The sequence below is a fragment of the Austrofundulus limnaeus genome, unplaced genomic scaffold (genome assembly GCF_001266775.1).
Source record: "Austrofundulus limnaeus strain Quisiro unplaced genomic scaffold, Austrofundulus_limnaeus-1.0 Scaffold4, whole genome shotgun sequence".
In the NCBI taxonomy this organism is placed as follows: domain Eukaryota; kingdom Metazoa; phylum Chordata; class Actinopteri; order Cyprinodontiformes; family Rivulidae; genus Austrofundulus; species Austrofundulus limnaeus.
The window spans coordinates 5,837,741-5,850,837 of record NW_013952406.1 but is presented as its reverse complement, the minus strand read 5'-3'; the positions used below and the strand labels follow the sequence as shown (position 1 = coordinate 5,850,837).

At 42.0% G+C, this 13,097-nt stretch overlaps 2 protein-coding genes across 2 annotated transcripts in view; one reads left to right on the top strand and one right to left on the bottom strand.

The window, feature by feature from the left end:
- Nucleotides 1–24: 24 nt before the first annotated feature.
- trim35-12 (tripartite motif containing 35-12) lies at nt 25–5,824 on the top strand. Its single transcript, XM_014025092.1, has 6 exons — nt 25–1,349; nt 1,452–1,547; nt 3,666–3,896; nt 3,991–4,013; nt 4,100–4,218; nt 4,348–5,824. The coding sequence occupies exons 1-6, from the start codon at nt 756–758 to the stop codon at nt 4,905–4,907; spliced, it is 1,623 nt and encodes a 540-aa protein (XP_013880546.1). The 5' UTR covers nt 25–755; the 3' UTR covers nt 4,908–5,824.
- Nucleotides 5,825–10,378: 4,554 nt separating this feature from the next.
- kcnt2b (potassium sodium-activated channel subfamily T member 2b) overlaps nt 10,379–13,097 on the bottom strand; it is a 48,955-nt gene continuing 46,236 nt past the window's right edge. The window contains exons 28-31 of the mRNA XM_014025081.1: nt 12,461–12,589; nt 12,008–12,353; nt 10,896–10,980; nt 10,379–10,771 (exon numbers count right to left, since the gene is read on the bottom strand). Coding sequence (XP_013880535.1) covers nt 10,654–10,771; nt 10,896–10,980; nt 12,008–12,353; nt 12,461–12,589 — 678 coding nt within the window. The 3' untranslated portion in view covers nt 10,379–10,653. The remainder of the gene's footprint in view (nt 10,772–10,895; nt 10,981–12,007; nt 12,354–12,460; nt 12,590–13,097) is intronic.

The window sequence follows — 13,097 nt, the reverse complement described above, 5'->3', positions numbered from 1 at the left end:
TTTYSKKKKKKKTWAMMKGTTTTTTTTTTTTCAGTATATTAAAATGTATGAATCTATTTTGTAGTTTTGGTTCGTTCCTCAGAGTTAATGAATATCTCAATGGGTGATGTAATTAACTGATGCTCAAACACTGTAACACTAAGAAGAAAACCTTATTTTGATGACTTTGTATGACACTGATGTCGATGTTTAAATATAATGCGATGATAACACTTCTGGAGCTTGTTGTTGTTGKTTTTGTTTTGAAAGCAGAACACAATCCCGCCAGAAGCTGGGGTGTTTTTTTTCTGCCGTTCCCAGAATCTCTCCCTGAAGGTGTTTGTACCTCTTCTCCTGTGTCCTCATGAAAAATGYATGGCTTTTAAGTCGACAGTGAAATCCCTGTCGGCGGGCTGTCAGCTGATGGAATCCGATCCAAATGGGTTCATTTGATAGCTCGGGGGTCACTTACAGGCCGTGATCAGAGAGCTGGCACACTATAGTAGTTGTGACCCAGATTAACAGAGAAATCTCCTCGMGTAATTCTTAGAATGAAACACTTCAAAGCTAAACTCTTAAACGCTTCTTTTTCTCCTCGTGTAAATAGGAGCAGTGTATYGTGTCTTTATTTCACGGGACACATTGTTTGAGGGGTGGAGCCGTTTCCTTTATTTACTAGAAGTGAGGTAAACCAGTTCCACAGGTCCTTGTTGATCTATAACTCAGGCTGCGGTTAAAGCGTGCCCAGATTACTCTCTGGACTCACTCGGAGCTTGATGTGCGACAGCAAGCTGAAGCACRAGCGCAGCACCCCACTGCAGGATCTGATTATGGCCTTGCGGCCCCGGGCGTCCTCTCAGCCGGGGAAGCTGTCCCTCGTCCACGTCGCCAAGCCCGCCTCGTCGCTCCGCCCGCGGGCCGTCTCCTCGCGCTCGGGCTCCATGCTGGAGGACGAGCTGTCCTGCCCCGTCTGCTGCGAGATCTTCCGGGAGCCCGTGGTGCTCAAGTGCAGCCACAGCTTCTGCCGGGCCTGCCTGCACCAGTTCTGGAACAAGAAGAAGGCCCGGCGCGAGTGCCCCGTCTGCAGGAGGAAGTGCTCGCTGACCGAGCCCACCGTCAGCCTGGCCCTGAAGAACGTGGCCGACACCTTCCTGAGGGAGCAGGAGCGCAGGGCGGCCGGGCCGGGGTCCGGGACGGGGCAGGGGGCCCTGGCGGCGGCGGCGGCGGAGGAGAGGTGCGCCGCGCACGGGGAAGTTGTCAAGCTCTTCTGCATGGACGACCTGGAGGTGATGTGCTGCGTGTGTCTCACCTCCAAGAAGCACCAGGGACACAAGGTGTGTCCTCTGGAGGAGGGAGCCCAGGATCTGAAGGTAAATCGYCTCTGATTCTCTCAAATGGGTTTTCAAAAGCAACTTTAAAGCCCCAAACTAGCAGATTTGTGATGTGAGCGAGGATATAACCTTCCTCTTCAGGCAGAGCTGAAGAACGATCTGGTTCCGCTGAAGAAGAACCTGCGGCGCCTGTATGAAGCCAAGCAGGAGTGTGATGACACGACTGTGCACATCAAGGTATCAACAAACATCCATGAAACACTTGTTTATCACTCACGGACAGGAGTTATAAACAAAATAACCTCATTATATTCAATACTGGCTTAAATTTAGCATTTGTCTTATTATATAGCTGCCATCAGGGAGGCTTTCAAGTAGATTTAGATTAGATTAGATTAGACCTTTATTGTCATTGTACAGAGCACAATGAAATTACAGTTCAGAAAACCCATTCAGAAGAAGACAGAACATAACAAACATGGGAGAACAGGTGCTCTGGGTCATGCAGCCACTGACCCTGCACAGAGCAAGGATCATCTTCATGAAGACATCATGAGGAGGAGCAACCCTTAACAGGAAAGCTAAAAACCACTCAAGGGAAGATGAGGAAAAAAAACAAAACATAACAATGTGACACACTATGGTGTTTCTAAAAAAGCCGTGTGGTCCAACTGATAGTTTCAGTGTTAAGACTGCCACTGTATAAAGCCATCACACATCTTCTGTATGTTTTATTGTGTTCTTCTTCTGCTAGAGCCTCCTTCATTCTACCAAAGGTCCAATGGTTCCTCCATGAAGCTTTTCAGCCTCACTGCATTGAGTAATTCACCTTTTCTTTTAGTCCGAGACACAGGCTCAGACTCATTCATGAGTTATATTGTCACTACATTTCATAAACAAGGGCAGATTTAAGGTCATGGTTTGATTCCATGAAAAGAACCACCTGCTCTGATGAAAGCAGACCTGTRATCCTGAGCTCTCTGAGCTGGGCGTCTTGTTGGCCGCTGGCCTGGTTTCCTGATCCTGTCCTTTTTTTTTTTTAAATGAATGAACTTGAGGAAAAATGGGACAAACCCCGGAGGAATTTGTCTCACCTGTTACGAGTCAGATTTACGGTATGTAATTGTGGCAGTGGTGATCTTTACGCTGGGTTGTACAGGCAACAAACAGCCTGGGGTGATGAACTCAGTGCTTTGTAGGACGTCCCTWAAGATTCGGTCACATGTTCTCCTTTAATTATCAAAACACACTCAAGCAGGTCGGGGGGGAAAAAAACCATGAAACCATGGTCACTGCTCGATCAGCCGTGAAAAACTTTCTTTCTTCCGTATCAAAGCTCAGCCAACTATCTTCTGTATCGTGGTGCAGAATCTTCCAAGAAAGCTGAGAATTGACCCCCCACCTTTAGTGACAACATGTCCCTGTTGTCCCACTTCTTGAAAAACGGGAGGAGGAGGATCGACAAACTTGTTTGCAAATCCAGAGWAACTGTCCCCAACTTCCACGCAAGTGTGGCCAACTCTGCTGATGTTTCAGGAAGGAACTTGAGTCAKAACGCACGGTCTCCAAACACAGCCCTCTGTCACATTTATAGTTCTGAGCTCTAGTTGTGTTTTGATACATTCAAAATAAAATCAATTATGAAGTTAGAGTTTATGTTTTGCAGGAATATTCAACCTCAAATTAAAAAAAGATGTTTAACAGAATGCAATTATTTATTTTTGGTGCAGTTTCTTAGTTCGAACATTTTACATGTTTGCAAAGCTCCACTGTAAATAAGGAATGGGTTTATGAAATTTGCACATCATGACGTTATGTTTTTATTTACATTTTACACAAATTCCGAACTATGTTAGAGCCAAAGTTGTATTAAAGTGGATATATACTTTTAAATCCTCCTTTTCCACATTTAAATCATTCAGTTTGGGTCTATATAAAGTGAAACGGCAATGCTTTGGTCTGAATTCCTCCTTATTGTAACTCCACAAGCCCCCCCTTTCACCCCTTTTCTGAGGTGTGTCTCCAATCAACTCGTTTTGAGACAGCCTCTTTAAATCCAAACAAGTTGCTTCAAACTCCGCCCCCTCCAACATACTGAGTGGTTCATTCTAGTTCGATAGAGGGGTTTACGGCTATATAGCGGCGCAGAAATATTTTATTTACAAATTAATGAAAATCTGTCAACATCAGAAGACTTGTCCATCCAGCCTTACACGCTGGAGGAGTAGGAGAATGAAGACGATGAAATTGTTGTTGGTAAATCCAGACCTTGTTTGGTTCCGTTGCAAATTCTGTGACGTAATGGTTCAGAAATCGGCCCCCGTCATTGTCGATCTGTATTTGATCACACRCTAGAACCAGACGCAGACCACCGAGGAGAAGATCAGACAGGACTTCGAGCAGCTCCGGGAGTTTCTCAAGCGGGAGCAGGCCGAGCGTCTGGCTGCTCTGGAGCAGGAGGACGTGGAGAAGAGGGAGCTGGTGAAGAAGAAGGCCGAGAGCATAACCAGAGACATCCTCACCTTCTCTCACGCCGTCATCGCCATCGAGAATGAAATCGCATCCAGTGATTCTTTATTCCTTCGGGTAAGTTTTTGTTTTGTTTTTTTTGTCTCTCTCTCTCTTCTTTTCCTTGGCCCAGACAAACAAGACATGGTAATTCTCTGTGATGTCCTTTCAGAACTATACCAATACGAAGAAAAGGTAGGATTTTTTTAACGTATAATTTCTGCAGCTGAACGTCACAACCTGTTCAGACCTGATCCTGTTTGTCGCTCGTCATCACACAGAGCACAGCTGCCTCAAAAGGAACCAGAAAAGGTGTCGGGTGCTCTCATCGATGAGGCCAAGCATGTGAGCTCTCTGAAGTACCACGTGTGGGAGAAGATGRTGGAGCTGGTTCAGTACAGTAAGTATCAAACATTTTGTTGTTTTGGGACAAGTAAAAATTATTAATTTAAGCCTTAGGAAGTGTTTAAGCACTGGGTATGTCCTGCTCTTTAGAGAGACGTTTATGATGCTGTTTTCTTTCTTTTAGCACCTATAACCCTGGACCCCAACACGGCGTACTCCTGGTTGTCCCTCTCCCCGGATCTAACTCGAGTGGCCAACAGTGGATCCCTGAAGCAGCTCCCAGACAACCCAGAGCGTTTTGGTCACTTTGTGTTCGTGCTGGGGTCCGAGGGCTTCACGTCGGGCCGTAACGCCTGGGAGGTGGAGGTGGGCGACAAGGCGGACTGGATGCTGGGCGTGGTCAAGGGGTCCATTGACAGGAAAGGTCGCACCTCGGGCTGCCCCGAGGGCGGCTTCTGGATGATCTCGCACTACGAGGGCGAGTACTCGGCCATGACGCGGCCCAGCACCCCGCTGCACTTGGAGGGGAAGCTGACTCGGGTCAGGGTGCAGCTCGACTACGAGTCCGGGGAGGTGACCTTCTCCGACCCCGTGAACATGAAGTCCATCTACACCTTCACTGGCACTTTCACCGAAAAGATGTACCCTTTCTTCTGCCCCGGAGCCAACATTAACGGGAAAAACCCCGAACCCCTTAAAATCTGCCCTGCCAAAGTGGCTGTGTGGAACAGTGCGACCTGGTGATTTAAGGCCACGTCCGAGGAGGCATCCGTGCACTTCAAAATGTAAAAAAGAAAAAGTAGAAGATGTCTGTGCAGGTAGGTGTGCAAAATGAGTATGATAATGCCAAAGTAATTTTAGTACATTGCAGTCTAGAAAGCAAAAAAAAAGTGTCCAGCTGAGCATCAATCTCCCTCTAGTGGCCAAAGTGCAAAATTACATCTCACACATTTCACTGTTTCTGCAAAATGAAAGCCTCTTTATTGACTTTAAATTATCCACAGAAGATGTTACAAACTGTCCAGCTCTTTTATATTAAATTATTTCAACTTAAAAAAACAATCTCTTTTATCTTGGCCAAGATGTTAGCTGCAGTTTATAGATTTAAACAAATCCACATTGATAATTTACACAAAAGTTAAGATTGCACAAAACACACAACTTYTTATCAAAATGTTAGTCACCCACATCTCCCTTTCCATGACATTTCAGTGAAGTTATATAGATAAACGGAAGTGTCCAGGTAGCATTTTTAATATGAGGGTTATATTATTCTGATCAAAAAATAACAGAGGTTTTTTGGTATTAGAAGTGGAGGCCATGTTAAAGCCATCCAGGATGTGAAAGGTTGTGAAATTTCTTCCTAAGGTCCAAAAACCACAGCGTTTGTCTTCGAGTTTTAAAGCTGTGAATGAAAAGTCAACCAGGAAAAGCTTGTAAAGTTAGGAACTGATGAGATTTGTCAGGCTTTATGGATAAATACAACTGAGATACTGTAATGTGTTTTTTAATCACTGAACGATAAGCAGGTAAAGATTCACTTCATGTTCTCCAAACCTAAGCTGTGTTTTCATAAACACCCACTGAAATGTGAACTCATCCATCATGATGTTTAGAATATGCTTCACCATGAATAAACTAATAAACTTTAAGAGAAAATTCTGCTTTATCTGTGTTTTTATTTTATTTTTTAGGTTCTCCAAAGGGCAACAGAAAGTTTCTCTCTAACCTCGTCTTTGCAGCCAAAAAATCAGGATGTCGTCATTTTAAGATGAGGAGTTGAGGTGAAGTGTCTGTAAGCTGAAAATTGGAAATATCTCAGAAACAAGACACCCGAGACGCCGAAAGGTCAAAGAAAACTTGAGCAGTTTTCTAATTTTACGAAAAGTTCTATAAAAGTTCAGTGCTTTGTGACCTTCAGTGCCTGGCTCAGACGCTCACAGGGCTTTTCATGTTTCCTGCAAACAGTCAGATCTGAAGTCCTGCTGAGCGTCTGACCAAAACCTGCATTAATAATCATGCTGGGACCACCTGTCTCCACAAGAGGGCTCCCCCCTGCTGGGTGCTACTGTCTGAGAATAAGGAGCAGCAGACAGGTATTTGTGTGAATATCAGGAAGCGTTCACACAAATCTCACGAATCATGAATGCTATGAAGCATTCACATTATCCAGATGGTCCATTTTTTTAAATCTAACTTAATCCTCAATTTTAGTGCTGTTTCAACAATTCATATACAAAAATGTTCAACTTAATTATACCAGGTGCTAAGACTTGGTATTTCAGCTACTTTTATATTTTTTTTAGCTCTTCAGCATTTTCAGCCACTTTTTTTCCTCATTGAAAATGAATGGAGCTGTCTTCAATATCCTAATGATCATTTAAAACATTTAAACCTTTTGTTCTCATTTTACTTCTTTGTACTAACTCCAGCTTCATTCAGCTTCCTATTTTGCTAACTTTAGACATTTCATCTGTCTTTCTGCTCTTTTAAGCTGTTCTTAAATTTAACTGTTTTTTTTTTTTTGCTTCTTTCAGCTTCATTCTGGTAATTTAAACTTTTGTTCTTCATTCAGATGATTTTTCTGCTCATTTCATCTGTCTTCAGCTAATTTGATTTTTTTTTCAGATAAATTCACCTTTTGGGATAATTTCAGCTTCTTACTGCTTATTTCTACAAACATGCTCTTTCTGCTTCTTTGTGCTAATTTCAGCTTTTTCAGCTACTCTAGCTATATTTTGACTAGTTTCAGCTTTTAGGTATTTTATAATAAATTTCTACCTTTTTGTACTTTTCTAATTTTCTTTTGTTTCTGCAGTTTTTTGCTTGTTTTGGATAATTTTTGTTACTTTGAGTCTTATTGAACATTTTACAGCTACTTTGCCTTTAATTACACAGTTTTTTTGTTCTCACTTCAATTCTGCCTTCAACTGAATCAGTTTTTGAGAGATTGAGCCACRTTTTGGAGTGGTAGCAGCCGATAGCTGTCCCCACCACACACTGAAAGCTAATTTCAAGATGGCTGACAAGGTGAATGGAAGTGGTTTGTCACTCTCAGCTGAATGACAGACACCAAACAGTAAGAAGGCAAAGACGAATGTCATGAAGAGGTTTTAATATGTACATCTTTTTCTTCCTTCCTCTTGTTATTATGACAGAGAAAGTACGGGGGCAGTTTGGCAGGGGGTCCCACCACATGGCTGCGTTATTTCACTGTAAAATGAACTTGCGGTGAATTTACAGAAGCTTGCAGATCTTTAATAATCACACTAACAAAGTCTTCTTTTCTAAATGCAGATATCAGAACCTACAAAATGAGAGTGTGCAAAATAATCAGAATGGTTCTTTTTCTTTAGAGAAATTACGAGCTTTCAGACTAAAAACAATCTGCGTTCTTTATAAATTCTAAATTAGCAAACCAATAACTTCTTCAAATGATTATTTATAGCATTGTGCAATAAATACATGAAACTTGCAAAGCTTTATACTTCAGAATCTAACCTGAGAACTTGATAAACACCCAAACTTTCTCAACAATATTACTGTATGAGCTTTACAAAGAGGATATTTACCACAGAGTCTGTGTTATGATACAGTATGTTCCATTTGTTTTGGCCCCTTCTAACATGCACATCAGCAAAAAGCAAGCTGCGAACAGGACAGCTCACATCTGCTGGCAGAAGCAGGATGGGAAAGGCTTTAAGATTAAAGTAAATTTTAAAAAATCAGGTCAGATTCGTTGAGGGAGAACTCAAATATCCAAAGATAACTGACAAACCTTAAACAGAAACATGACCCGAATGCCCCGCAGAGACAATATAAAGCTTAATCACGTCCAAAACTGAAACTGGTCGGGAAACTCTTTGGATTCTTCCGCTGCTGGTGAGCGTAAAATGATTGTGTCCAGAAAGGCTTTACGAAACCCAGAAAAGAAAAAAACAAAAAAACAAAACGATAAAGAAAATCTCACGGGGTGTGTACAGTCTGTGGTGTCAGTTTCAGTTCTGACAAAAACRTGGACGGTGACAAAACTCACCTTTGACACAGAGAAACAGAAACAAACATCCTCTCCTCTTGCATTTGGCAGCAGGTTCCTGTGACGGTCCAGATAAAGTTGGCAGTGTCTCGCTCTGACTCCACAACCCCATGTATACTGTCATTCACACACACATACACACACTACACACACAGTGGCATGCAAAAGTTTGAAGAAGCGTTTTCTTCCTGCATTTTGAATATAAATTTGAAGTTTGAACGGTAATCGCGTGTTTGTCTGAATTTRCCTGTGCTGTTAGCAAAATATCTCATGAACCACTGGATGGATCTTATTGAATCTACTTGRAATCAGTCACTGGATGTTCTTCTACAACTGATTCACTTTTGGAGTCAATCCAATTCAAGATGGCCACCAGAGCCGACTGATCACAAGGAACACAGTAACAGCTACAACTCAACCAATTCTACAAATACTGTGCTGAAACTTTGTGTGGTAGTAGCTGAGAGTCATTTCCAACATGTATGCTGAGTGTTTGCACATCTGCCAAAGAGTGTACATCATTTTTATGGTTGTATCTCTTTTCTTCCCAAGGTTAGTTTAGTTTTAAACTCTGGCAGGAAAGTCGGCAGGCGGGCGATATGCACTCCTTTAAGGAATGCTGGGCCTTTAACCAGAGAAAAAGTTGAAGGAGTTTTTAGGAAAAAAATTGTAAAATCTCATGCCTTTAAACTATGGGGCACCAAGTGTAAAATGAAATGTTAAAAAATTTCACTAACTTATTTTTCATTATTTAGCTGACATTTTAAGGTGTTTAAAATTTTCCAGTAATGTTTTATTATTATTTAGTTCACTGTTCTAACATTTAGTCAATTTTTACTAAAYGTTTAAGTTAAATGTTACAAAATATATTTAAACATTAAATCTAAATGTAAAAGTTAAACCTTAAGTTGAAGTTAAATCTCGAAGTTCGAATGGAACTCAGCCTTTGTTGTTGGTGCTCGGCTCATGTTATGATGTCATCAACCTGAGACATTAGCAACCGCTAGAGCTCCAGTGCAACTAAAGGTTCCTTGCAAGACATCAAAACTTGCAGATGCAGGAAGTGTTTGAGCTGCACTTCAAACTGCTGGACCACAGGTACCACCCATATCGCTTTTTTATGAACACATTTTGACGTCGTCGTCATCCTTTGTGACAAACATTAATGGTTGCTGCTAGACACTGCTAACACTGCTGAAGATATTATTTTCAAATCTAAATTCAAAATGTGTTCAAGCTGTGGTGCAGCAGTTTGGAGTGCAGCTCAGACACCAGACATAACTGCAAGTTTGATGTCTTTAGCTGCGTGGCTGCCCGATCCGTTCCGGAAGCACGAACCGTACAGTCCCGGAAACATTGTTTTTAGCATGTAGCATTTCGCTAAACTGATGACATATGAAATATATATATATAATTACATCATGTAAATCTATATTTCTAATCAAAATGTGTACAATATTAAAACTGTTTTCAGAATATATTGTAACGCACTTTTATAATTAAGTTTAGAAATAAATATTTTCTGGTTTTTTTGGGGTTTTTTTCCCCCTAAATCGAGCCCATTCCAGAAGTCTATCATTTAGCGCATGCGCAAATGAGCTGACAGTATGGATCATGCTACCGGGACTGATCGGGCAGCCACAAGCTGCATTGGAGCGCTAGCGGTCGCTTTTGTCTCAGGATGATGATGTCATAACATGAGTCGAGAACCAACAACAAAAGCTGTGTTCCATTCCTAAACACCTAAATGTGAACCTTAACATTTACAGTAACTTCAACATTTAAGGTTTAACTTTTACATTTAGATTTAAACATTTAGATTTAGGATTTAATATTTAAATATGTTTTTTAATATTTAGTAAAAATAAGCTAAATGTAAGAACAGTGAGCTAAATAACAATACAATGTTTTTGGAAAATTTTTAACACTCAAAAAGTGAGCTAAATATTGAATTTCATTTTACATTTGGCGCCCCAAATTAAACGTATGTAAACATTTTCTGTCATTTAAAAACAAAAAACGATGTTGCATTCAAATGTCGAAAGGAATACAAAGCCTTTAACTTTAGGATATTTTTTTCTCTTAGTAATCCCTTTGTACTCATGCTCAAACATCTGCACGCCACCATTGATCCAGTCACGCTGCTGCTACAGGACATGATGCAGAACATGCACATCAACACATTTATACATACAGTTTTTAATTAAATGCACTTCTGTGTCCGCGACTCTCCACTAAAAATAGGAAGGTGCATAAATAAAATATCCCAACATTCAGGTTTTTTTTAAAGGTCCATGCATTTCTGGAAACACAAGGGCTTTGTGCCATCTGTCTGTCTCCTCCCCCCACTCCCTCGCTCGTCATTTTCTGAGTTTCTCTCCTCTTCTCCCTCCATGATTGCGTTGATCTTGTTTCCTCTCTCTCCAGCGGTGCTGTGATCTTTTTCTTTGTCCCTCACAGGTGGGTGCTATCCTGCGTATCAAACCTGTGGCTCTCTGATAGTCCGGCGCTGCACTTCCTGCTGTTCCCCTGATTGGGCACCAGAGAGAGGGGGTCTGGTCTGATCAGGTACCTGCAGGTTGGGCACAGTCAGGGAGGGGGAGGGGGTGGAGACGAGTCAGGGATTGTGTCCTAATCGTTGTTTGCGCGCCACGTTCGTTTTTAGAGCTATCGCTTTCATACTGCGGCTCACTCACACAACGTCGTGCAGCTCCAGCCGGGTGTCCGGAGAAGGGTTGATGAGGATGTACGACAGTCTGTTGCCTTGGTCTGTCATCCCATCTGACACGGGAAGAGGAGAGGTTAGAGAGGCAGGAAATGAAAAAAAGATGCAGGATACAGAAGAGACTGAGCTGCATCCGTTTAAACAACAGAAAGCTTCATTTAGATACAACCCCATGTCAGATTAAAGGGCACATATCATGCAAAATCCACTTTTTTAGCTGTTAAATAGATTTCATTGGATTTGGAGGCTCTAGAAGTGCAAAAAAACGTTGGATTTAGTCTCTCTTGGTGCTGCAAAAATATCTTTATGTTCTGTTTGGGTCATATTTTTCAGTTCAGTTTTCTCTTATTTTCTATGATGTTTTTCTGAGCTATTATGTCAAATTATCTGTGACAGAATTGCCAAATTAGGTCTGGATTCACCAACTACAATTTCCTCATCTTAATTCTCCTCTGGTTCTGGGTCAGACTCTGACTCCAACATGTAAGGCTGGATGAAAACTCCTCTGTTGTTGACATCGTTTAATTAAATTGTAAATAAAAGTGTTTCTGCAAGCTAGAAAACTTAACCCCGCCTCTCTCAAATCGGAGTGGACCGGTCTGGAAACAGGAGGGGGCGGGGCTTGAAGCATCTTAAAGGAACAGTACCAAAACCAGCTGCTTTGAAACACCAGTAAAAGGGTGACAGAGGGCCTGGTAAAGTTAAAATAAGGAGGAATTTAAATTGCAGTTCCATTTTATAAAGACCCCGACTGAATGATTTTAATGTGAAAAGGATTTAAAAGCGTGACTACTTTATTATGTAAAAAAAGAATGCAAAGATATTTTATTCACAAGAAATCATAATATCCATACCAAATGTAAAAAATAAGTACTCTTATTGTATCTCAAAAAAAGTTGTTCCAGAGTCGTGTTTCTAACTGTGATTCATCCGCTCGTCTTTTAACAAACATCTGGATAACAGTTTTTTGAGGGTCATGTAGCCCCCTTGACTGATGTAGGAGTCTAGCAGCCCATGCACCCCCATACCATCAGAGAGGCAGGCTTTTGACCTAAACTTTGTTGGGTTGAACTGAAAACTTACTGAATCCGGTCGGAGACAGCCCCAAATGTTTCATCCTGGTTCGCACCAGCGCGTTGAGTTCCTGCCTCTCCGAGCGCCTGAACAGGTTCAGTCTCTGCTGGCTGATCCTCTCGGCGGCACTGCCCGGACCGCCCTTGGCCGCGTTGGACCCCCGGCCTCCCTTCCTGCTCAGCCGCCGCGCCCACTGCATGCTCTTCCTCCTGAGCAGCGGGTGGTCCGAGGAGTGGGAGGTGGTGGAGACGGGCTCCGAGGAGGTGGAGTTCCGGTGGGCTCCGGTGCGGGACAGGAGGGGCTCTCTGGACTCTCTGGTGTCCTCGTAGTCCTCGACTGTGATGGAAACCTGGGACTGAGATGCAGAAACACACCTGGTAACACTTTTCTGTCTTTATTTCAGATCACCAACATACTGTATCACCGCTTCAATCATGTAAAAGTTTAAAAAAAAGGTCTGACCTCTGACACGGGAAGCTTGTGAGCCTCTGTACGGTAAATGCCGATGGGAATGTCTCCGGTAGAGGAGCACAGTTTCTGGTAGAGCCGGCCGTAGTTTCGAATCCACAAGTCGTCTTCTGTGATTTTCATCTGGAAATCAGAAAAAAGAAAAATAGAAAAGTTTGCATTTTCTACTAAAAATGTAGGGATGAATGCTGAATGACTTTACTGAAATCTGCTGACGAAGCTAAAAACAATATGCTAACTCAGCAAAAACACAATAAAAATCTAAACCAGGGATGGAAAACTGGCAGCCCACGGGCTGCATGTGGCCTGCAGGTGACTTCTGTCCGGCCCGTCAATGAGCACTCACTGAGGATTTTAATATGTCACCTCTACAACATGTTGCACAAAGCTAAATATGAGAAATTACTGAAGTCCCAAGTACATAAACAACAGTGACCTTTTTTTCCCACAACCACGCAGGAGTCTGCACTCAAGGTGTTGTTGCACTTCAGCTCCCTAAAGTAAGTAAATGTTTATTTTTTGTTTGCTTCAAATGTTTTGTATTCATATCTGTTAAACAAGAGTACAGATGTTATATATCAGCACGAAAAAAAACTGTCAATAGATTAATAATGAACATACTGTGTATATA